The sequence below is a fragment of the Hemitrygon akajei genome, chromosome 16 (genome assembly GCF_048418815.1).
Source record: "Hemitrygon akajei chromosome 16, sHemAka1.3, whole genome shotgun sequence".
In the NCBI taxonomy this organism is placed as follows: domain Eukaryota; kingdom Metazoa; phylum Chordata; class Chondrichthyes; order Myliobatiformes; family Dasyatidae; genus Hemitrygon; species Hemitrygon akajei.
Genome location: NC_133139.1, coordinates 72,156,796 through 72,180,895, shown reverse-complemented (window position 1 = coordinate 72,180,895; position 24,100 = coordinate 72,156,796). Strand labels below are relative to the sequence as shown.

The window sequence follows — 24,100 nt, the reverse complement described above, 5'->3', positions numbered from 1 at the left end:
GCCTATTAGTCTTAGTCTGGAGGGATCTGAAGCGCCTACCAGATGGAAGCAGATCAAACAGTCCGTGCGCAGGATGGGAGGAGTCCTTTATGATGTTCCCCGCCCTCTTCTTCAACCTGGAAGAGTACAGGTCCACAATAGAGGACAGGGAGGCTCCAATAATGCGCTCGGCAGTCCTCACTGTGCGCTGTAGTCTGGTTCTATCCTGCTTGGTGGCGGCTCCAAACCACACAATGATGGAGGTGCACAGGACAGACTCAATGACTGCAGTGTAGAACTGCAGCAGCAATTCCTGAGGCAGACCGTATTTCCTCAAGAGCCGCAGGAAATACATCCGCTGCTGGGCCTTCTTCAGGATGGAGCTGATGTTCTGCTCCCACTTCAGATCCTGAGAGATGGTGGTTCCCAGGAACCTGAAGTTCTCCACGGTGGACACAGGGCTGCTGAGGACTGTGAGGGGAGACATAGTGGGGGGATGTCTCCTGAAATCCACTATCATCTCCTTTGTCTTGAGCGTGTTCAGCTCCAGATTGTTCCGACTGCACCAGAGCGCCAGTTGGTCCACCTGCTGTCGATATGCAGACTCATCACTATTCTGGATGAATAGTGATTATAATAATATTACCACAAATAAATTAACGAATAAGAGAAATGTTTGATACAAGTTAAAAAGTAAACATTATAATACTACTGGTACTTCATACGTATTGAGATCTGGGTGGCAGCAGGGAGTTCAGTAGTCTTACAGCTTGGGGGAAGAAGCTGTTTCTCATCCTGACAGTTCCTGTCCTAATTCTCCTGTTTCCCTGCCTTGATGATAGGGGATCAAAGAATTTGTTGGACGGGTGAGAGGGATTGCTGATAATCCTAAGGGCCCTGTGTATGCAGAGCTCTTGATAAATATTTCTGATGGGCAGGAGAGAGACCCTGATGATCCTTTAAGCAGTCCTTGCAATCCTTTGTAGGGACTTACGGTCAGATGCCTTGCAATTCCAATACCAGCTGTTGATGTGGGTTGTTAGGACACTCTCAATGGTGGTCCTGTCAAATTTGGTTGGAATGGAGGGGGGGGAAGAGCCTCACTTGCATCAATATCCTCAGGAAGTGGAGACGCTGCTGTGCTTTCTTACCCAAAGATGTGGTGTTGAGGGACCAGATGAGATTGTCCATTATGTTCCAGCACTCCCAGCAACTTGGTGCTCATAACTCTCTCCACTGTGGAGCCTTTTATATGCAGTGAGGAGTGGTCAGCCTGCATCTTCCGAAGTTCACAATCATCTCTTTGGTCATGTCCATGTTCAGACTCAAGTTGTTGTGCTTACACCATACTATCAGCCGCTCTACCTCCTCTCTGTATGCCGTCTCATCATTTTTGCTGATGATGTCAAACATTGTTGTGTCATCAATGAGCTTGATGATTTGGTTTGAGCTGGATAATGACAAGACATCAATGTAAGAGCAATGTAATGTTATAAACTTGGTTTGAAAGCACATCATGCAGTCGTGAATGTTGTGACTGGGATCAAAGTCACTGGAGAGAAACTGGAGTTGTGGATATGAACACAACTCCATCACGACATAACAGATATTCTTGCAGAGACACTCATGCATGGTAGAGGCTTACAAATCGAAAAGTACATTACTTTTTTTACACCTTAATATCAAAGATAGCAGGTGATTCAATACAATTTCAATAGTTACAATGACATTATTTCCTACAATATTTTTTTTGCCAGTATTTCCTTTGAATTACATATCTACAGTGGGAGACACCTCTGTTCAAACACTCCCATTGACACAGATATTCTAAAAACTATGAAGACAGAGAATCAGATACCAGAATACACAGTAGATCAGCTATTGACTGCAACTACAGTCGGCTCTCCTTATCTGCGAGGGATTGGTTCCGGGACCCCTCGTGGATACCAAAATTCGCGGATGCTCAAGTCCCTTATTCAACCTGTCTCGATGTGGTGGAGCTTAGGACCCAGCAGAACCCAAGACCTTATTTAACCTGTCTCTGTGCAGTGGGCATTAGGACCCAGCAGCAGAGATCTGAATCCACAGTGTTTCTGTTCATAAAAATAATCACAATAACGATTGAGAATAAAATGGAAATAATAAAGCGATCGGAAAGAGGTGAAACGCCATCGGTCATTGGAAAAGCGTTAGTCTACGTCGGTCAACGATTGGAACTATTTTAAAGGATAAAGTGAGAAAAGCTGTGCCCCGATTGAAGCTACAATTATTACTAAGCAATGCAGTGGTTTAATTATTGGGTTTTGGGTTTTTGATCCTCCACATCAACCCGGCACGGTGGAGTGTGCACTCCATAGCGATCTGTCACTAGATCGAACTCGGGAACTTCCTGAGCCCGGCGCTGAAACATATGTTCTTAAGTATTTTATATGCATAGAAAGGTAAAATATATACTATATACAAATGCAAACGTTTGACTAACTGACGCTAAATAATACCGGATGTACCTGTTCTGACTTACTTAGTAAGAGAACTTCCGATTTTTTTCAATCCCGATCCACAATAACCCACGTACATCCTCCCGTATACTTTAAGTCATCTCTAGATTACTTATAATACCTAATACAATGTAAATGCTGTGTAAAATAGTTGTCATACTGCATTGTTTAGGGAATAATGACAAGAAAAAAAGTCTGTACATGCTCAAACAGCAAGTGCTAGAAGAGTACTTCCGGGTTTTCGCGATTCGCAGTTGGTTGAATTCACGCATGCTGAATTCGCAGATAAGGAGGGCCGACTGTATTCTTGTGACCATGTTTGATATGTTAAGTGACAATTTTAGTCTGGTCTGCCATGTCATGATGGTGCAAATACCTTAGCCTTATTGCCTGGTTTGATGCAAGCCTGGTTTAACATAATCCATTGTCTTAACGTTTGGCAGATGCATATGTAATCTCTTGTCTGTGAGCCAGTTTAACTTCAATTTACTGCTTGCATTTTACAGTCTGCATTAAGAACTGAAGACTGGTTCTTGCTTGAATTAATATCTGCCATATTCATGAAGCTCCAGATACTCCCTAACAATGTAGATAGTGTACTTCTCGTCTTATTTATCTAGATTTTGAATTAATTCTCTTGTAAAAACTCCTTGTAGAGAAATACAGAGAACCACTGCATGTATTTAAGAAATTAATACTTCCAAGTAACCTAAGACCCACAAACACACGATTTGAGACTCTTATGTGATAACCCGGAGCTGTTTTCTGTAATGTGCAGACTGATGTGTTCATTGCCATGGAACTGATGGGTACATGTGCTGAGAAGCTGAAGAAACGGATTCAGGGGCCTATTCCGGAAAGGATTCTTGGCAAAATGACAGTTGCGGTAAGGACTTAGAACACATTAAAGGAATATTCTAATATCCTCGGATACATTTGCTGTTGACATGAAGAGGAAAGTTTGTCACATGATTCATGGGAAGGTTCAGTGTGTTTTGATGAATGGCCTTTCTTGTTGCAGTTGTGAAACGAGAGTGTAGGAGACCATTGGGAGTATTCCCTGCTCTGTGTACTCATTTGATAAAGATAATCACATCCATAGTTTGACACCACAACACAAAAACAATGCATTTATTCTGTGTTGTTCATTGTCCCAGTGTAACAATGGCCTTGATTCTGGGTTCAGTTTTATAATGTGGTCTGTACCATCAAGCCTAGGCAAAGTAGCCTTACTTTGTTATTACCAGTTACTGAGAGAAACTGGTAAATTGAGATTCTACGTACTGTGAAACTTTATTAAATACTAAAAAAAATTTAAAGCACTGGATAGGTAAAGATAATGCTAATTTGAAATCCTTTTTTTAAAAATCAATGTCTCTTGGTTGTGTTTGAGCATTCCCTTGCATTTGAGATGTGTAAGAACTGTCAAAAATTCTCACAAAAATCTAATGCTATCAGTGGTAATGAAGGGAAGCAGCACTTAATATAGCTGCAAAGCTGCAATAAAGACCAGTGCCATCCCACTTATAGATTGCTGCCAGATAGGGGTCCAATTGCTAATATATCTGGATATCCAATGAATATTGCAGTGCTGATACAAGTTCTAGGCAGGTCTACTACCTATATCATTTTATATCATTTTACTGTTGCTTTTAGTTTGAGGGGACATTTTTCCAGGCCGAACTTAAACTTTAGCTCACATTGAATATTTGTAATGTTGCTATCAAACCTCCATCTGATGTGGAAGATCATTTAAGCCTATGATCTGTAAAATATGTTCAGTTCACTGAATTTAGTCTGTCCAGCAATAGAAAGCATGTTATTGTAATGAGAGTTTGATGACTTAGTGTCTGTACTCTGTAGAACTCAGTAGGAAGTAGGGGGATCTCATTGAAATCTACAGAATATTGAAAGGCCTGGATACAGTGAACAGGGAGAAGATGTTTCCATTATTTTGAGAGTATAAGTTTCAAGGGCAAAATGAAGTGTTGTCCCTTCAAAACTGAGGTGAGGAAGAATTTCTTTAGACAGAGCATGGTGAAGCTACAATTTATTGTCACAGAAGCTGTAGAGGTCAAATCATTGGGTGTACTAGAGGCGGAGATTGATGGGTTTTGGATTGGTAAAGTGGGTTAAGAGCTACAGGAAGAAGGCAGAATAGGGTTAAAAAATTCAGCCATGGTTGAATGGCAGAGCAAACTAAATGGATGAAATAGCCCAATTCTTTTCCTGTATCTTCTGGTCTTAATCTAAGAACTTTGGAAAAATTAAAAATGGTGCAGAGGTATGTGAATTTTCCATCCACTCTGACATTATGCTATAATTAGTCCCAGCTCAATAGTAAGTATGTTATTTTTTTTTTAAACAGATTGTCAAAGCTTTGTTTTATCTGAAGGAGAAGCATGGTGTCATTCACAGAGATGTCAAACCTTCTAATATTCTTCTGGATGAGCGAGGTCAAATCAAGTTATGTGATTTCGGGATTAGCGGGAGGCTGGTAGACTCGAAAGCAAAAACGAGGAGTGCAGGATGTGCAGCATACATGGCGGTGAGTCCATGAAATTGGAATATCAGTGCTTCCAATGATATATAATAATTGTGTTTTTTACTGCAAGGAAATAAGGTATTAGTGGTCACTTTTGTATAGGAGGTACCTAATAAGGTGGCCACTGTGTGTATGTTTGTGATTTTGTATTGCTGTAGACCATCCCTTCAAGGCTCAACGTGTTGTACATTCAGAGATATTCTTCTGCACACCACTACTGTAATGAGTGGATTTTTGAGTTACTGTTGCCATCTTGTCAGCCTCCCCTGACCTCTCTCATTTAACAAGGTGTTTTTGCCCAGAGAACTGCTGCTCACTGGATGTTTTTCATTCTCAGTAATCTCTAGACACTTGATCATGAAAATCCTAAGAGATCAGCAGTTTGTGAGATACTCAAACCACCCTGTCTGACTCCAACAAATCATTCCATGGTCAAAGTCACTTGGGTCATATTTTTTCCCCATTCTGATGTTTGATCTGAACAACAACTGAACCTCTGAGCCATGCTTCAGCTGAGAAGATCATCGGGGTCTCTCTTCCTGCCATCACGGACATTTACACTACACGCTGCATCCGCAAAGCAAACATCATTATGAAGGACCCCACGCACCCCTCATACAATCTCTTCTCCCTCCTGTCGTCTGGGAAAAGGCACCAAAGCATTCGGGCTCTCACAACCAGACTATGCAACAGTTTCTTCCCCCAAGCTATCAGACTCCTCAATACCCAGAGCCGGGCCTGACACCTTACTGCCCTATTGTCCTGTTTATTATTTATTGTAGTGCCTGCACTGTTTTGTGCACTTTATGCAGTCCTGGGTAGGTCTGTAGTCTAGTGTAGTTGTTTTGTGTTTTTTTTCTCTGTATTGTTTTTTACGTAGTTTAGTCTAGTTTTTGTACTGTGTCATGTAACACCATGGTCCTGAAAAACGCTGTCTCACTTTTACTATGTACTGTACCAGCAGTTATGGTTGAAACGACAATAAAAGTGACTTGAGTTACTGCCACATAATTGGCTGAACCTTAAAAAGTGGGCGGCTGAGTGTATATCAGTGGAGAATATCACAGTCGTGGTGGTGTATATGCCTGTGGAGAAAGCCTTAGCTCAGTATATCTACGCAAAGTCATTAATCTTTTGTCCCACAGTGTTCATGCCAGCCCTCAACTACCAATCAGTACTAATCCTGTTTACCAACAGTAGGTCTCTAACCTCCCGTGGATTAGTGATTCAAGTGCTCATCTAGATACTACTTAGATTGTGTGAGAGCACCTATCTCTATCACCCAATCAGGCAGTGCACTATAGATTCTCTTTACTCTGTGTGAAAAAGCTCTTCCTCAGAGCCTCCATTAAACCCTATCCTAAGCCTCTTTCCTCTGCTTTTGGATAGCTCTGCCGAGGGGAAGAGTTTCATCCTTTCCACTCTGTCTCTGTCCCTGGATTATCTCTGTGTGAAGTGAGCGATGGTACCATGATGAAAGGTTTAGGAATTTGAACAGTGTTACCATTTGAGCGAACCAGAGGAAAGGATAAAGAATGTACTCTGTGCAAGGATCAATACCCAGCAGCCAGATAGTGTGGAAGCAAGTCATCCTCGATCTGAGTCACTGCCTAAGAAGCAAAAGTGAAGAAGAGAGGGAGGTAATATTGTATGTTGTTGTGGAGAAGGAACAACTTTGTCTCAATAATGAGAGGGGGTAGTGGTGTAACTCACTGTGGAGAGATGTAGAGCAGAATATATCAATATGGCTGACAAAATTGGAGTATGATATTAAGAGAAATTGGGATAGCAATTCATATCTGTGCATTAGAAGGTAGCAGTATTTTTCATTGTAGAAATAGGGATAGTGATGAACTTTTTCCCAGGGTGGCATTGGCTAGTATGAGAGGACTTAATTTTAAGGGGAAAGTAAAGGGGGAATATCAAAGGTAGGTTTTTTTTTACGGGAAGAGTGGTAAGTACATAGAATGCAATGCTAGGTTTGTGGTGAGACAGAGACAGGGTAGGTTTTTAGAGACTCCTACATGGGCACATAGATGAAAGAAAAATGGATGGCTATGTGAGTAGGGGAACTCTGCCATGGACCATCCCAAGCCAATTTGTTACACACACAAAATGCTGGAGGAACTCAGCAGGTCAGACAGCATCTATGGAAATGAATAAACAGTTGATGTTTTCGGTTGAGACCCTTCTTCAAGACTTTTCCCACCCACCTTGTTAACTTATTTGTGGTAATATTACTTTGTGTTGTGTGTGTGAAGAATGCATACTGTGTTGTGCGCCTTGGTCTGAAGAAAAGTTCTTTCATTTGGTGGTATATGTGTGTACAGTTGAAGGACAATGAACTGAACTTGAACTTAAGTTCAACTTGGAGACAGAAATAACTATTAGTGTGAGGTCAGTGTTAATTTTGTATATTAGTATGTGAAACAATCATAGTTGTTCATATTACAAAATGAGAAACTAATTCATGAGAATGAGGAGTCTGCTTTGCATACAAGACCATAAAGATATAGGAGCATAATTAGGCCATTTGGCCCATTAAGTCTGCTCCGCCATTTCATCATGGCTGATGCATTTTTCCTCTCAGCCTCAATCTCCAGCCTTCTCCATATCCCTTCATGCCCTGACCAATGAAGAATCTAGCAGACTCAGCCTATCTATATACATAAAGACTTGGTCTCCACAGCCACCTGTGGCAATGAATTCCAGGGATTCACCACTCTGGCTAAAGAAATTCCTCCTCATCTCCATTCTAAAAGAACACTGCTCAGTTCTGAGGCTGTGTCCTCTGGTCTAGACTCTCACCATAGAAAACATCCTCCCCACATCCACTCTATATCGAGACCTTTCAACATTCAATAGGTTTCAGTTAGATCACCCTCATTCTTCTGAATTCCAGTGAGTACAGGCCCAGAACTATCAAGTGCACTTCATAGAACAAGCCAATCCTGGAATCATTTTCCTGTGCAAACACGAGGAAATCTGCAGATGCTGGAAATTCAAACAACACACACAAAATGCTGGTGGAACACAGCAGGCCATTTTCCTGTGTCTCCTTCGAACCTTCTCCTGTGTCAGCACATCCTTTTTAAGATAAGGGCCCAAAACTGCTCTCTATACTCCAAGTGGGGCCTCACCAATGCTTGATAAAGCCTCAACACTACATCCTTGCTTTTATATTCTAGTTCTCTTGAATACTAACATCACATTTGTCTTCCTCACTAGCAACTCAACCTGCAAATTAACCTTTGAGGAATCCTGCACAAGGACTCCCAAGTACCTTGCACCTCGATTTTTGAATTTTCTTTCCATTTACAAAATAGTCTGCCCTCTTATTTCTTCTGCTAAAGTGCATCACCGTACACTTCCCAACACTGTATTCCATATGCCACTACTTAGACAGATTAGGAGAATGGGCAAAGTCCTTCTGTAGTCTCTCTACTTCCTCAAAACTACTTGTTCCTCCACCTATCTTTGTATCATATGCGAACTTTGCAACAAAGCCATCAATTCCATCATCCAATTCATTAACTGACCCCTGTGGAGCACCACTGGTCACTGGCAGCCAACTAGAAAAGGCTCCCTTTATTCCCACTTTTTGCCTTCTGACAATCCACCACTATTTTATTCATGTTAGTATCTTTCCTGTAATACCATGGACTCTTAACTTGTTAAGCAGCCTCATGTGTGGCACCTTGTCAAAGCCCTTCTGAAAATCCAAGTACAAAACATCCACCAACTCTCCTGTCTATCCTGTGTATTATTTCTTTAAAAAAATTCCAGCATATTTGTCAGGCAAGATTTTCCCATGAGGAAACTATGCTGACTACGGCCTATTTTATCAAGTACCTCCAAGTACCCAGAAACTGCATCCTTAACAATTGACTCCAAAATCCTCACTGAGGTCAGACTAACTGGTGTTTAATTTCCTTTCTTTTGCCTTTCTCTATTCTTGAAGACATTAGCAATTTTCAGAACCATTCCAGAATCTAGTGATTCTTGAAAGCTCATTACTAATACTTCCACAATCTCTTCAGCTACCTCTTTCGGAACCCTGGAGTGTATACCATCTGGTCCAGGTGGCTTATCAATCTTCAGACCTTTCAGTTTCCCAACAGCCTGCTCCATAGTAATTGCACCTTCACACACTTCTGCCCTTGACACTCATGAGCTTCTGGCATACAAGTACTTCTTTAGTTCGTCTTCGATTTCCTTGCCCGCATTACTACCTCTCCAGATCGTTTTCCAGTGGTCTGATATCCACTCTCTCCTCTCTTTTACATTTTATATATCTGAAGAAACTTTCAGTATTCTCTTTAATGTTATTGACTAGCTTACTTTTGTATTACATCATTTACTTCTTAATTACTTTTTTTGTTTCCCAATCCTCCAAATTCCCACTAATTTTTGCTCTATTATATGCCTTCTCTTTGGCTTTTACGTTGGCTTTGGCTTTGAGTTCTCTCGTTAGCCACGATTGTGTTATCTTTCCTTTAGAATACTTCTTTGTCTTTGGGGTGTATATATCATGTGCTTTCTGAATTGCTTCCAGAAATTCCAGCCTTTGGTACACTGCCATCAATGCTGCCAATGATCTTTTCCAGTCAATTTTGACCAACTCCTCTCCTCAATACTTCCCTTTACTCCACTGTAGTACTGATACATCTGACTTTAGCTTCTCCTTCCCAAATTTCAGGATGAATTATATCATATTATGATCTCTTTCCCAAGGGTTCTTTTATCTTAAGCTCTCTAATCAATTCCGGTTCATTGCACAATGTAATGCTGTCCTTACCCCCATATCATGCGGAGATGTGGAGGAAGCATTATATTTTGGAGAAGAGGCTTGGGTTTATATAAAAGGGGAGTAACAGTCCCTGGCTTGTGGAGAGGGAGTGAGTGTTTGCAGTATGAATAGCGGTCAATTAGAGAGGCAAGTAGCAATGTACGTCAGTGTGGAGAGAGAAAATACCGTGTATGAAACAGAGTGATTCTTAATAATATTATCCACCTCTACACCCTTCCACACTTACACTAAAGTAAAGAAAGCATATGGTATACTTGCCTTTTTAGTTAAGGTATTGAGTTCAAAAGTTAGGAAGTTATGTTGCAGCTTTATAGAACTCTACAACATCTGGAGTATTGCATTCATTTCTGGTCGCAATAATATCGGAAGAGTGTGGAGGATTTGGAGAGGGTGTAGAAGAGCTTTGCTAGAATGTTGCCTGGATTGGAGGCCATATGCTATAAGAAGACACACACAAATGCTAGAGGAACTCAGCAGATCAAGCAGCGTCTATGAAAATGAATAAACTTTCGGTATTTCAGGCCAAGAAACTTCTTCAGGACTGGAAAGAAAGGGGGAAGATGCCAGAGTTAAAAGATGGGAGGAGGGGAACTGGGAATGCCAGACAGTGATAGGTGAAGCCAGGTGGGTGGGAAAGGTAAAGGCTGGAGAGGACGAATTTGATAGAGGAGTGTGGGCCATGCAGGAAAGATGATAAGCGATTGGACACAAACTTGGCTTTCTGGTTTGTTTTTCTCTGAAGCTTTGAAAGTCAGGGAGAGATATGATAGAAATTTATAAGATTGTGAGAGGCATAATAGACAACTGGTATCTTTTTCCCAAGGCGTGCATTTAACATAAGAGGGAATGTTCAAAGATGTGCAGGGTAAGCTACTTTTTTGTAGAGAGTGGTGGGTGCCTGTAATGCGCTGCCAAAGGTAGTGGTGGAGGAAAATACTACAGAGATGTTTAAGAGGCTCTGAGATAGGCATAAGAATGTGCAAACATAAGGGATTAAGGTGTAATTAGCACAGCACCATGAACCAAAGGTCCTCTTTCTGTGCTGTATTTTCGAAGTTCTGTAAGCAGAGGCAGATAACATCTTCACAAGTAAAACATAAACTGTACATAATTCATATAAAATTTCCAAGCATGAACACAATTACAACAAAACAAAGTCCATTGTTGTGCAACCTAGTCATAGTAGCGTTGCTGTGTTGAGATTGTAATTAGCATCATGTAGAAATGAAATGGTTGATGATCAAATGGTACAGCATATGTGGGAGGTGTGGAGTATATTTAGACTCCATTTGATTGGGTATTAGGTTAAAGCCTTATATCAAGTCAAGTCAAGTTGCTTTTTATTGTCATTTCAACCATAACTGCTGGTACAGTACACAGTAAAAACAAGACAACGTTTTTCAGGACCATGGTGCTACGTGAAACAGTACAAAAACTACACTGAACTACATGAAAACATGCAGGCATTACAATAAATAATAAACAAGACAATAGGCACAGTAGAGGGTAGTAAGTAAGTGAGACGTGGTTATAGAGTGCACAAGAATAATGTCAGCAGTGTGGAGTGGGTGTAGTGGGTCTTTTGCTAGGAAAGCTAGCCAGTAGTATAAAAACGGACACCATTTTTTTCAGATATATAAAGAGTAAAAGAAGTGGATATTGGAACACTGGAAAATGATGCTGGAGAGATAGTAATGGGGGACAAAGTGATGGCAGGTGAACTGAATAACTATTTTGCATCAGTCTTCACCATGGAAAACACCAACAATATGCCATAAATTCAAGAGTGTCACAGCAGAAATGAGTGTAGGTGCTAATACTAAGGAGAAAGTACTTGGGAAGCTGAAAAGTCTGAAGGTAGATAAGTCACCTGAACCCCAGGGTTCTGAAAGAGATAGCTGAAGTGATTGTGGAACCATTAATAGTGATCTTTCAAGAATCACTGGATTCTGCAATTGGTTCTGTAGGACAGGAACATCACAGATGTCACTATACTCTTTAATAAGGGAGGGAGGCAGAAGAAAGGAAATTATAGGCCAATTAGCCTGACTTCAGTGGTTGGGAAGATGTAGTCCTTTAATAAGGATGAGATTTTGGGTACTTGGAGGCACATGATAAAATAGACCAAAGTCAGCATGGCTTACTTAAGAAGTCTTGCCTGACTAATCTGTTGGAATTCTTTGAGAAAATAACAGACAGGATGGACGAAGGAGAGCCAGTGGATGTTGTTTACTTGGATTTTCAGAAGGTCTTTGACAAGATCCTGCACATGAAGCTGCTTAACAAGATAGTGCCCATGATATTAGAGAAAAGATACCAACGTGGATTTTTTAAAAAATGGCTTACTAGCTGGAGACAAAGAGTGGAAATAAAGGGGTCCTTTTCTGGTTGGTTGCCGATGACTAGAGGTGTTCTACATGGGTTGGTGTTGAGACCGCTTCTTCTCACATTATATGTCACTGATTTGGATGATGGAATGGATGGCTTTGCTGATAATACTAAGGCAGGTGGAGGGAGAGTAGTGTTGAAGCAGTGAGTCTGAAGTTTAGGAGAATGGGCAAAGAAGTGGCAGATAGAATACAGTGTTGAGAAGCGATGCATTTTGGTAGAATAAATAAAGGAGTAGACTATTATCTAAATGGAGAAAATTCAGAAATCAGAAGTGCAAAAGGATTTGGGAGTCCTCATGCAGGATTTCCTAAAGGTTAACTTGCAGGTTGAGTCAGTGGCAAAGAAGGCAACTGTAATGTTAGCATTCTTTTTGAGAGGACTAGAATATAAAAACAAAGGTTTAATAATGCTGAGGGTTTATAAGACGACACTTGGAGTTTTGTGAGATATTTTGGGCTCCATATCTGGAAAACGTTGTATTGACATTGGAGTGGGTCCTCAGGAAGTTCATAAGAATGGTCCCTCAAATGAAAGGGTTAACAGGAAGAGTGTTTCATGGACATGGCCTGTACTTGCTGGAGTTTAGAAGAATGGGAGGGGAGTGGGATCTCATTGAAACCTATCAAATATTGAAAGGCCTGGATAGAGAGAATGTTTCCTATAGCGGGAGAGTCTAGGACAAGAGGGCACAGCCTCAGAATAGAAAGATGTCTCGTTAGAACAGACATGGAGGAGGAATTTCATGCGCCAGAGGGTGTTCAATCAGTGGAATTTATTGCCATAGATTGCTGTGGAGGCCAAGTCATTGGGTATATTTCAAACAGAGGTTGATAGATTTTTGATTAGTAAAGGTGTTAAAGGCTATGGTGAAAAGGCAGGAGAAAGGGGTTGAGAGGGGTAATAAATCAGCCATGACTGAATGGCAGAGCAGATGCGATGGGCTGAATGGCTTAATTCTGCTCCTATGTCTTATGATCTTGTGGAAATTACCAAAACTGCAAACTAGAGAGACTGTACCCGAGGTTGCCGCTCGCATAATGAAGGGATGGGAGTATGACTGCGTTTTGGGGATTTTCACTTGGTGTTGTATTTTTTGATTCCTTTCTGTCCACAGCCAGAAAGGATCGATCCTCCTGATCCAACCAAACCCGATTACGACATCAGAGCGGATGTTTGGAGTCTGGGAATTTCACTGGTAAGGAGCCATGTGCAATCTGCACGAGACTTGTACTCTTCCTTTTATATACTGGTCAGTGTAAGCACACTAGCATACGTACTTGTTCTAACTATAGTACAAACTGTTGCAACTGGTGTAATTCATCATAGCACGCTGGTATAGTCACTATCTAGTATGCTGCTACACTCACCCATGTAATAGAACATGAAAGAAACTGTAGATACTGGAATATGGAATAAAAACAGGATGTTGAAAAAACTCAGCTGGTCAAGTAGCATCTGTTGCAAAGATTTATGTCAACGTTTCAGGCAGCATCAGGACTAAAAGGCAGAGGAAAGATTGCCAGTGTAGAGAACTGAGAGAGTGGAACGATTATAGAGATGGAATCAGATAGGGGAAGGATGATGACCAAATGGAATATACCCTTGTTATTTTAGTCATTTCTTTTTAGAATTGTTCAACATGGAAGAGCACTGAATCAATCTAGGAAGGACAGTAGCAATGAGAAGGAGTCTTCCTTGCACTTACTTCATCTGATGCATCAGACTTTACAGGTGTATTGTCATTACTGAAGAACCTGAATGCTTTGTCTTGTTTATACGCTATTGTACCACCATCTCTGTTGGATATGTCCTAGGGTAGACAAGTATAATGCTGTGTCAGGCTACTACTCATCCAACCAGTGGAATAACTTCTGTTGAGGAGACTGGTCCCCATATGCTTGCTAGGAGAGATTTCTGAGGTCATCTATGGCTGAATGTATTACCTAGTTCAATGCTGGAAGGTCCATTTGGTTATGTTCTTTGTCTGTGTTGTAGCAGAATAAAAATATACATTCTGTCAATCCAGTCCATTGTGCTCCTGAGATATTAAATGGAGATGTGTCTTCTACAGCAGATCTTAATGTACAGGTTGTGATGATAGGGCACTATCACAAACGTACTGAGTTATCTGTCACCTTCCTTTTGTGGACCAGTTAGTCATAATGGCCAGGGCTACTGTGGATTATATTGAAGGACGTTCAATGTTGTCCAGAAGCTGTTTCACTATGGAGTCAGGGATGAGGACTTTGTTCCCTGCATCAGATGTATTCCACACTTCACTATATTATGGATTTGTACCTGTAGCAATATGTGTCAACTTGGATGATATAAAATGAATTGGGGACAGTTTTGCTAAGTCTTTGTGAAAGGGAAGGATGGTGCTGCTCCTGACTTTAATTGTCTTACGGAGGAGTATATAATCATGGTGAATGACGGTAGAATGCAGGGTGTGCCTGCATTGATGGCCACATTTGGTGTGGTCCTCTGGCAGTGCTTTTCTGTGACTCCTGGCATGTTTCCAACTGTCAGTGGTTGTGCAAGCTGAAGAGCAGAGAACACACTGATTGTGTCATGTCCTGACACAGGTCACTTTTTGTTTTACTTTTCAGGATAAGGGCATAGTTAGCAAGGCCAGTGTTTATTTTCAATCCTAATTGTCCTTGAGATGGTGGAGATGAGAACTACTGCTGTCTTTCTGACGAAGGTGCTCCTCCTCATTGTTGGTTAAAGTGTTTTACGCTTTAGAGTCGGGTAAAGGAGCAATGGTATTTTCCAAGTCAGGGTGGTGTGTGACTGCTAAACCAGTAGAAGCTGATGTAATTTGGAATTTATGTTTTAATTCATGCACTGTAGAATGAAATAATTACCTATTTCTATCAAATCAATTGAGGAATTCCATGATTCAATATGTTCCTCTAACCAAGTTGTGCATCTTTCTGCAGGTTGAACTCGCTACAGGGCAGTTTCCATATAAAAACTGTAAAACAGATTTTGAAGTTTTAACAAAGGTGCTGCAGGAAGATCCTCCTCTGCTTCCTTCAAGCATGGGCTTCTCAATGGACTTCCAGTCATTTGTAAAAGATTGGTGAGTATTTTACAATGCAATTTTTTTTACATAACATCTGTTTATTTTCTCACTATTACTAATGGAGTGAAAACTGCAGCTAGGCGGCCACCATTTGAGTGGCCAAGGGTTTATTAGACAGTGGCATTGATAAACGTTGTTATTTTATAAAGTAATGTTAAGAAGCTTAGTTGGTGATGAAAATAAGATCAGTTCAAAGATTTGTAAACTGGAGTTTGAATTGGCAAGTTTTCTATATTGGTGAACTCATTTTCAAACAGCAAATGCCATCAGTTCTTTGCATTACAAGGAAATGGCATGGAATGGAACTAATAAAAATGGTGTTTTTAGCCAAAGGTGGCTGAGGAAAGACTTTTCCTTTAGGCGCCTTAACCACGTTTCATATAGGTTTTCCCTAGTGTCCTCACTCTTTCTTCCCTCAATTTCTTTGATAATCATTCTTGCTTCATAACTTTTCCTGCCATCTCTCTTTTAAATTTATAATCCTCATATCTGTCACAAAACTCTCCTCTGTATGAACTATTCATCCAAATTGAAATTAAATCATGTTAAAGACCTGTGGTTTCCTTGCTCCTATGATCTCAAACACATCCCATGATTTCCTAGGCTTACCTTCTAGTTTCTCATAAGTGGAGAAAGTCACAAACAGGGGGTCATAGTTATAAGGTGCTGGTCATTTAACTCAGTTGCATGGGAAGTTCTTTCCTGAGAGGGGAGGGAGGTTGAATCTTTGGAATTCCCTGCCCCCAAGGGTGGAAGAGACCAGATTATTAGCTTGATCTAAGGTGGAGATCAATATCTGAAAGATCCATGAATTAAGGATTCTGGGAACTAGCACAGAAGAGGAATTCAGACTAGTATAAATAAGCTATGATCATAATGAATGCTGGGACATGCTTGAGGCTGACCTACTCCTATTTTTGTGTGATCTATATCTATTTCCTTAAAGCACTTACACACACCATTTGTCCTCCATTTACCATGCTTCCTCTGATTTGCACTGAACTCTCGCCTCACTATTCTTCACAGTCTTCCATCATCGTTCATCTCCGTGTAGTGGCCCAGTCTTCACATATTTATGTTGAACGATTGCAGACTTTGATATTTTTCACACATAGCCCATTTATCTATTAATTTAGAACTCTCTTGATTTGCTAGTTTACATCAAGAACTTGCCTCACCTTCTTTAAACAAACAATTTTGGGGGCAAAGATAATCTTTTGGTTCTTTTCTCCTTAACCAGTCAGAAGCACAACAGTTAGCACTGCTTCCTCACTCCTCCAGATACTTCAGTTTGATCCTGACTATAGGTGCTGTGTGGAGTTCGTATGTTCTTCCTGTGACAATGAAGGTTTCCTCTGAATGCTCTGATTTTCCTCCACATCCCAAAGGTGTGCAAGTTAGACGGGTAATTGACCTCTCTAAATTGTACCTAGTGTAGGTGGTAGAACCAGGGGAGGAGAGAAGGGAAGTGGAGGGGTAGTTGCTAGGATGCAAGAATAAGGATCGATGTGATTAGTGACTTGTTAGTTGGCATTCTGTCTGGATGCATTATGACTTGGTATGGCAGCTGCTCTTCATATGACTGCAAGAAACTGCAGAGTGCTGTGGACACACAGCTCAGCACATCATGGGAGCCAGCCTCCTCTCTATGGACCCCGTCTATACTTCTTGCAGTTTATTGATTTTTTAAAAATCGGAGCAGAGATTGTTTCTGCTTCTGCCTAAATACACCATTTCCATGACACTAATACCATTTCAAACTCTGTAAACCCATTACAGTGACTAGCTGAAGCTGTGAGTGGTTTCCTCAATCTTGAAAAGCAACCATATGTCAATCTGCCCTTGTTCTAAGCATCTTCTTCATCCAACTCAAGTAGGAAATTGCTAGAAAGACAATCGACCTCAGTAGATTTGATTGTTCGGGCTGGATGAGAAATTAAAATATTAAAAAATGTCCTATGTCAAACCAAATCTGATTATTTCCAATCTTAGCAAGGCACATGAGGTCCAAGAGGCAGTGTGAGCCTATGTGCATACTTTGCACCTGTGTTCTACTTTAACATGGGGCCGACTAGCTTTCTCTCCCAGTGTGGGTACAGCCATGAAACTGATTACAAAGGCATCATACGGTGCTACCATTAAATTTGGCAGGGCTCAAGAGAAACTCACACTGCTGTTTACCATCTCTCATTAACATCGGGACTCTGGTTTGTACCGTTCTGTCTGAACAGAAATGCCAATTATCAAGATTGGAAGTGATATTCCATGTGAAGTTGAAGGAGCCTTCAAAGGTCAAACACATCCATATTCTGTGTCCTATACCATTACTTCATCATTTCGATTACTGAGGTCATCCATATTTGATACAGTCTCCTCTATAAATCTAGTTTTGATAACCTCTGCAGAGTATTCACTTTTAGTTCATAAGAGTGACCATGAGCTCCCATTTATCCTGCCAGTTCTCCATTCCACTCACACTCTAAGCTGTCTGACCGTGGCCTCCTGTACTGTTGCAAAAAGGTTTAATGCAGGGGAATGGGAACCAGTGTGCTACGTTAGACAATAGAGCAGTTGGTGTAAAGGTACGTGAAGTGTATAGAGGTACTGTGAGGAAGGATAGGCAGTGGATAGGGCATAATTGTAGTCAGTTGGATGGGTGAAACATAAAACACAAGAGATTCTTCAAATGCTGGAAATCCAGAGCAACTCACACATAAATGCTGAAGGAACTCGGCAGGTCAGGCAGCACCTATGAAAGGGAACAAGCAATTGCAAAGACTCTGCAAAGAGCTCATCAAAACTAGATTTATAGTAGAGACTGCACCAAGTGTGGGTGACCTCAGTAAACAAGATGATAAAGTAATAGTTGAAAGGTGTTTATTTTAATGCAAGAAGTTTTAGGAACAAGTGTAATAAACTTAGACCATGGATCAGTACCTGAAACTACAACACCGTGGCCATTGCAAAGGCTTGGCCCAAGCGTTTTTGCAGTATCTTGAAGGGTTCGGTGAACTGGACTCACGAGAATGCAGGTACAGCTGCAGCGACTATTGCAGGAGTGGACTTGGTGTCCATTTGAAACTTCGGCCTGGATTGAAGTGGCAGGGCCCAAGCCCGAGAGCGAGAAATGAATTAATGTTTAGCCAATTTTAGCGCCGAGCCAGATTAAAAGATCAAGGCATCAAGGGCAAAGGGGGAAACAGGTAAGCTGTTTACTACTCCATGAGGCTTTACTTGCCTCAGTGCTGAATTGGCTCCGAGACTGTGGCCTACAGGAGCCCTGAACTGGCTCAGTGGATATGGACTCATTATCAGGGACTCTCCAGTTCATGTTCTGTGCCTTATTTCTTTATACTTTTTATTGTTTGCACAATTTGTTCTTTTTTTCCCGCACATTTTGTGTGATGGCCTTTGTTCTGTGGGTTTTTTTCGTGAATTCTATTGTGATTCTTTGTGGCTGCCTGCAAAAACACAAATCTCAAGATTGTATATGGTATCGCTTACTTTGATAATAAATGCACTTTGAACTTTGGCTGTCACAAGGGCAGGAATGCAGCCATATTTTCTGGGGTTTAGATCTTTCAAAGAGGACAGAGAGGGAAGTAAAAAACATTGGGAAGTGGCATTGTTAATGAGAGATAGTATTGCAGAATTGCAGAAAGGGAAGACAAGGATTTTTTCCTAAGTCAGTGTGGATGGAAGTAATCACTATTATGAACATTAGGAATTTGTGAACTGTTCGGGTTACAGACAGTTAGATAGATAGATACTTTATTCATCCCCATGGGGAAATTCAACATTTTTTCCAATGTCCCATACACTTATTGTAGCAAAACTAATTACCGTACATACAATACTTAACTCAGTAAAAATATGATATGCATCTAAAATCACCCTCTCAAAAAGCATTAATAAATAGCTTTTAAAAAGTTCTTAAGTAGTTTAAGAGTCCTAACCCCGGCACTTTAACATATCTTACTCCTGGCGGTTGAATTGTAAAGCCGAATGGCATTGGGGAGTATTGATCTCTTCATCCTGTCTGAGGAGCATTGCATCGATAGCAACCTGCCGCTGAAACTGCTTCTCTGTCTCTGGATGGTGCTATGCAGAGGATGTTCAGGGTTTTCCATAATTGACCGTAGCCTACTCAGCGCCCTTCGCTCTGCTACCGATGTTATACTCTCCAGTACTTTGCCCACGACAGAGCCCGCCTTCCTTACCAGCTTATTAAGACATGAGGCGTCCCTCTTCTTAATGCTGCCTCCCCAACACGCCACCACAAAGAAGAGGGCGCTCTCCACAACTGACCTATAGAACATCTTCAGCATCTCACTACAAACATTGAATGACGCCAACCTTCTAAGGAAGTACAGTCGACTCTATGTTCACAGAACCTTGCTGTTATTTTACAAAGACCTATAACCTGAACATTCTCATAAAGCCAGTACTATCCTGGCATGAGTTCTTTGGCATATTCCAATTGAAATGAAAGTTAAAACTTCTGATAAAACTAATTAGCCTTTATTTTCAATTTATCTGCTTACATTTCTTTCTTTTCTTTTCCTATTAGCCTTACAAAGGATCACAGGAAGAGACCAAAATACAACAAATTGCTTGTGAGTATTCCTTTGTGATGTTTGCTTGTGAGTATTCCTGAAATATTACAGTAGGTCCATATGATTGTGGCCTGGGATAAGAGCAGATCTGGTTCTCAGGTTAAATTAAGATTCAAGCATTGACTAAAAGACTTGCTTGTGAATATTCACTCCATGTTTCATCTGATTTGCTCTGCTTACATGATGCATTCTTCATAACTGCATAATATCCAGAGGTACTTTCAGCACTCCTGTAACTACTTCAACAAGGAACAATGGCTTCTTACAATGGTTCTGGATAATGGGCTGCATTTGGAAGCAGTAATCTCAATGTAACATATTTCAGTTTGGCAAGAACAACTTAAAATCAGACTCAGATCCTTGACTTGGGAGAAGAAAATAGTGAAAAGGGAATTTCTCTGCATCCCTGAGAGGAATTGATAGAGACTGATAACAGTGGGAAATAATTGAATAACAGGTGGCAAAAAGAATGCTCAAACTGTGCTCAGGAAGAGGAGAAGGTTCGTCAATCTTGAGATGCTGTTGAATGTACAGTTGCAAGAAAAAGTTTGTGAACCCTTTGGAATTACCTGGTTTTCTGCATTAATTACTCATAAAATGTGGTCTGGTCTTCATCTGACATAATAATACACAAGCACAATCTGTCTAAACTAATAATTGTAGTTTTCGTGTCTTTATTGAACACATTTTTAATCATTCACAGTCTAGGCTGGAAAAAGTATGTGATCCCTTATATTTAATAACCGGTAGAACTTCCTTTAGCAGCAATAACCTCCACCAGTATTTCTGTGATACCTTGCATGAACAGCCATCTCCAGGTTATGCCACAGCATCTCAATTGGGTTAAGGTCTGGACTCTGACTTAACCATTCCAAAACATGAATAAGAATTGGATAGCAGTAACAGGATTGGTCTGAGTCAGCATGGATTTACGAAAGGGAAATCATCCTTGACTAATCTTCTGGAATATTTTTGAGGATGTAACTATGAAAATGGACAAGGGAGAGCCAGTGGATGTAGTGTACCTGGACTTTCAGAAAGCCTTTGATAAGGTCCCACGTAGGAGATTAGTGGGCAAAATTAGAGCACATGGTATTGGGGGTAGGGTACTAACATGGATAGAAAATTGGTTGGCAGACAGGAAACAAAGAGTAGGCATTAACGAGTCCTTTTCAGAATGGCAGGCAGTGACTAGTAAGGTACCACAAGGCTCGGTGCTGGGACCTCAGCTATTTACAATATACATTAATGATTTAGATGAAGGGATTAAAAGTAACATTAGCAATTTGCAGATGACACAAAGCTGGGTGGCAGTGTGAAATATGAGGAGGATGTTAGGAGAATGCAGGGTGACTTGGACAGGTTGGGTGAGTAGGCAAATGTATGGCAGATGCAGTTTAATGTGGATAAATGTGAGGTTATCCACTTTGGTGACAAGAACAGGAAGGCAGATTACTATCTGAATGGTGTCAAGTTAGGAAAAGGGGAAGTACAACGAGATCTAGGTGTTCTTGTACATCAGTCACTGAAAGTAAGCATGCAGGTACAGCAAGCAGTGAAGAAAGCTAATGGCATGTTGGTCTTCATAACAAGGGAAGTTGAGTATAGGAGCAAAGAGGTCCTTCTGCAGTTGTACAGGGCCCTGGAGAGACCACATCTGGAGTATTGTGTTCAGTTTTGGTCTCCAAATTTGAGGAAGGACATTCTTGCTATTGAGGGAGTGTAGCGTAGGTTCACAAGGTTAATTCCCAGGATGGCTGTACTGTCATATGTTGATAGATTGGAGCAACTGGGCTTGTATACACTGGAATTTAGAAGGATGAGAGGGGATCTGATTGAAACATATAAGATTATTAAGGGATTGGACACGCTAGAGGCAGGAAACATGTTCCCGATGTTGGGGGAGTCCAGAACCAGAGGCCACAGTTTTAAGAATAAGGGGTAGGCCATTTAGAACGGAGTTCAGGAAGAACTTTTTCACCCAGAGAGTTGTGGATCTGTGGAATGCTCTGCCTCAGAAGGCAGTGGAGGCCAATTCTCTGGATGCTTTCAAGAAAGAGTTAGATAGAGCTCTTAAAGATAGCGGAGTCAGGGGATATGGGGAGAAGGCAGGAATGGGGTACTGATTGTGAATGATCAGCCATGATCACATTGAATGGCGGTGCTGGCTAGAAGGGCCGAATGGCCTACTCCTGCACCTATTGTCTATTAACAGTGGACACATGAACAGAGACTTTAGCGATCTCCAGAGATTTTTGCAGGACTTTTGCTGTTACCCTCGGGTTCTTTTTCAACTTTTTCAGTATTGCATGTTGTGCTCTTGGTGTGATCTTTGCAGGATGCCCACTCCTAGGGAGAATAGGAATGGTACTGAATTTCCTCTATTTGTAGACAATTTCTCTTACTGTGGACTAATGAACATTCTGGTCTTTAGAAATGTTCTTGTAGCCTTTTCCAGCTTCGTACATTTCTACAATTCTTCTTCTAACGTCCTCTGAAAGTTGTTTTGATTGAGGCATGGTGCACATAAATAGAACTTTCTTGAGAAGAGCTGTCTTTGTCAGTAACCTGACTTTGTGTGTCTTTTTTATAGGGCAGGGTACTTCTACAACCCATGCCTCCAATCTCAGTTCTTTGATTGGAACACCTGACTCCAAATAGCTTTTGTAGATGGCATTATCCCAGAGGTTCAACTACTTTTTTGAACCTAGACTATTGTTTAAATGGTGTACTCAGTATTGACAAGAGGTACAGTTGTTTTCATGTTACTGTTTTAGGCAAATTGTGTTTGTCTATTATTGTGACTTAGATGAAGATCAGACCACATTTTATGGGTGATTAATGCAGAAAACCAAGATGAAATGTTTAATACTAGGGAACATGCATTTAAAGTGAGCGAGGTTAAATTCAGAGGAGGTGTCTGGGGCAAGATTTTTTTTTGCACAGAGTGTAAAATGTTAACACTAATTTGAAATTACCAGTATGCGCAAAAATCTTGTGCTGTGCAACTTTTTGCCCAGTGACAATATGTACATACTAAATAATTTCTTAAGTAAAAACAATATAAATAAGCCAGTTCTAAAATCTGCAGACAAATCATCGCAAACTCCACATTGTCAACACTGTCTGCATCAGAAACCGGAAAAGGAACTATGATTGTGTACAACTGTGAAATATGCTTAACATGCCAACAAGGTGAAGTGTGACAACCTGTAGTGCGCAGTTTAAATTCCATTGTGCACTAGTGGCAAAAGATGTGTGTGTGCACACACTTTAGGGGTAACATTGGTGGGTGTCTAGGATGCACTGCCATGGTGATAGAGGAGATAAATACAATAAAAGTATCTTAGGGGGCACAGGATCTACAGAGGATGGAGAGATATGGACATTGTTTAGGTGGAAGGGATGAGCTTAGTTGGGTGTATAATTACTAATCTAATTAGTTCAGCACAATATCATTGGTCAAAGAACCTCTTCCTGTGGTGTTTTTCTATTTTCTGTCTTCTGTTGGAAAACATTTTATCCATCCAGTCTATGCCACCATTCCTCCTGAAGGAGATCATTTTAGAGTGCTACTGATGGGCAGAGGGTGCGGAGAGAAGCTGAAGAGATTAAACCCAGCAAAAAAGGAGGAATAAGGAATGATATGACAGCATGGTACATAGCCTGGAGGAAATCTTGCAGGTTGTTTTTTTTTCAAATGCATCTTCTGTCTATGTCAGTCTCTTCTTCCCTCCCCCTCCTTCGGTTGGCATCCCTCCCCTTCCTCCCTCGTCTCCCCTTCCCCTTCCCCTCTCTTGGCCTGCTCACTCCTTTTTTTCAGATGACATAGGTTGCAGGTTTGTGACTTCTTCTCGAAATGGTGTTGGTGAGTACCTGCAGTGCCTTTTGCTTGTCATGTACAGCAAAGCCACTGGTTCTGGAAGTAGTAAGTATTCAAAGTGGTGGAGGGGTTACCAGTGCTCATGAATTGTTCCACTTCCTGAATTTGTCCTATTAGTGCCACTTACGATCCTCTGACTGGATAATGATATGGTCCTGCTGCAAACACTTCATTTTGCAGCTTTACTTAGAGAAAGGTAATGGACTAAGGAAAAAGTTTGTACTGGAGAGCATCATCACAGTGATTCCTTAGAGTCTCTCTATAACGATTCTGTGGTGGTTACTCCTGCT

At 41.0% G+C, this 24,100-nt stretch overlaps 1 protein-coding gene across 2 annotated transcripts in view; it reads left to right on the top strand.

Annotated features, from left to right (window-relative positions):
- The window catches only part of map2k7 (mitogen-activated protein kinase kinase 7), a 107,656-nt gene that overhangs the window by 71,646 nt on the left and 11,910 nt on the right, over positions 1-24,100 (top strand). For both annotated transcript variants that reach the window (XM_073069156.1, XM_073069155.1), the window contains 5 exons: positions 3,256-3,363; positions 4,846-5,025; positions 13,338-13,418; positions 15,166-15,308; positions 19,882-19,927. In XM_073069156.1, the coding sequence (XP_072925257.1) occupies positions 3,256-3,363; positions 4,846-5,025; positions 13,338-13,418; positions 15,166-15,308; positions 19,882-19,927 (558 nt within the window). The remainder of the gene's footprint in view (positions 1-3,255; positions 3,364-4,845; positions 5,026-13,337; positions 13,419-15,165; positions 15,309-19,881; positions 19,928-24,100) is intronic.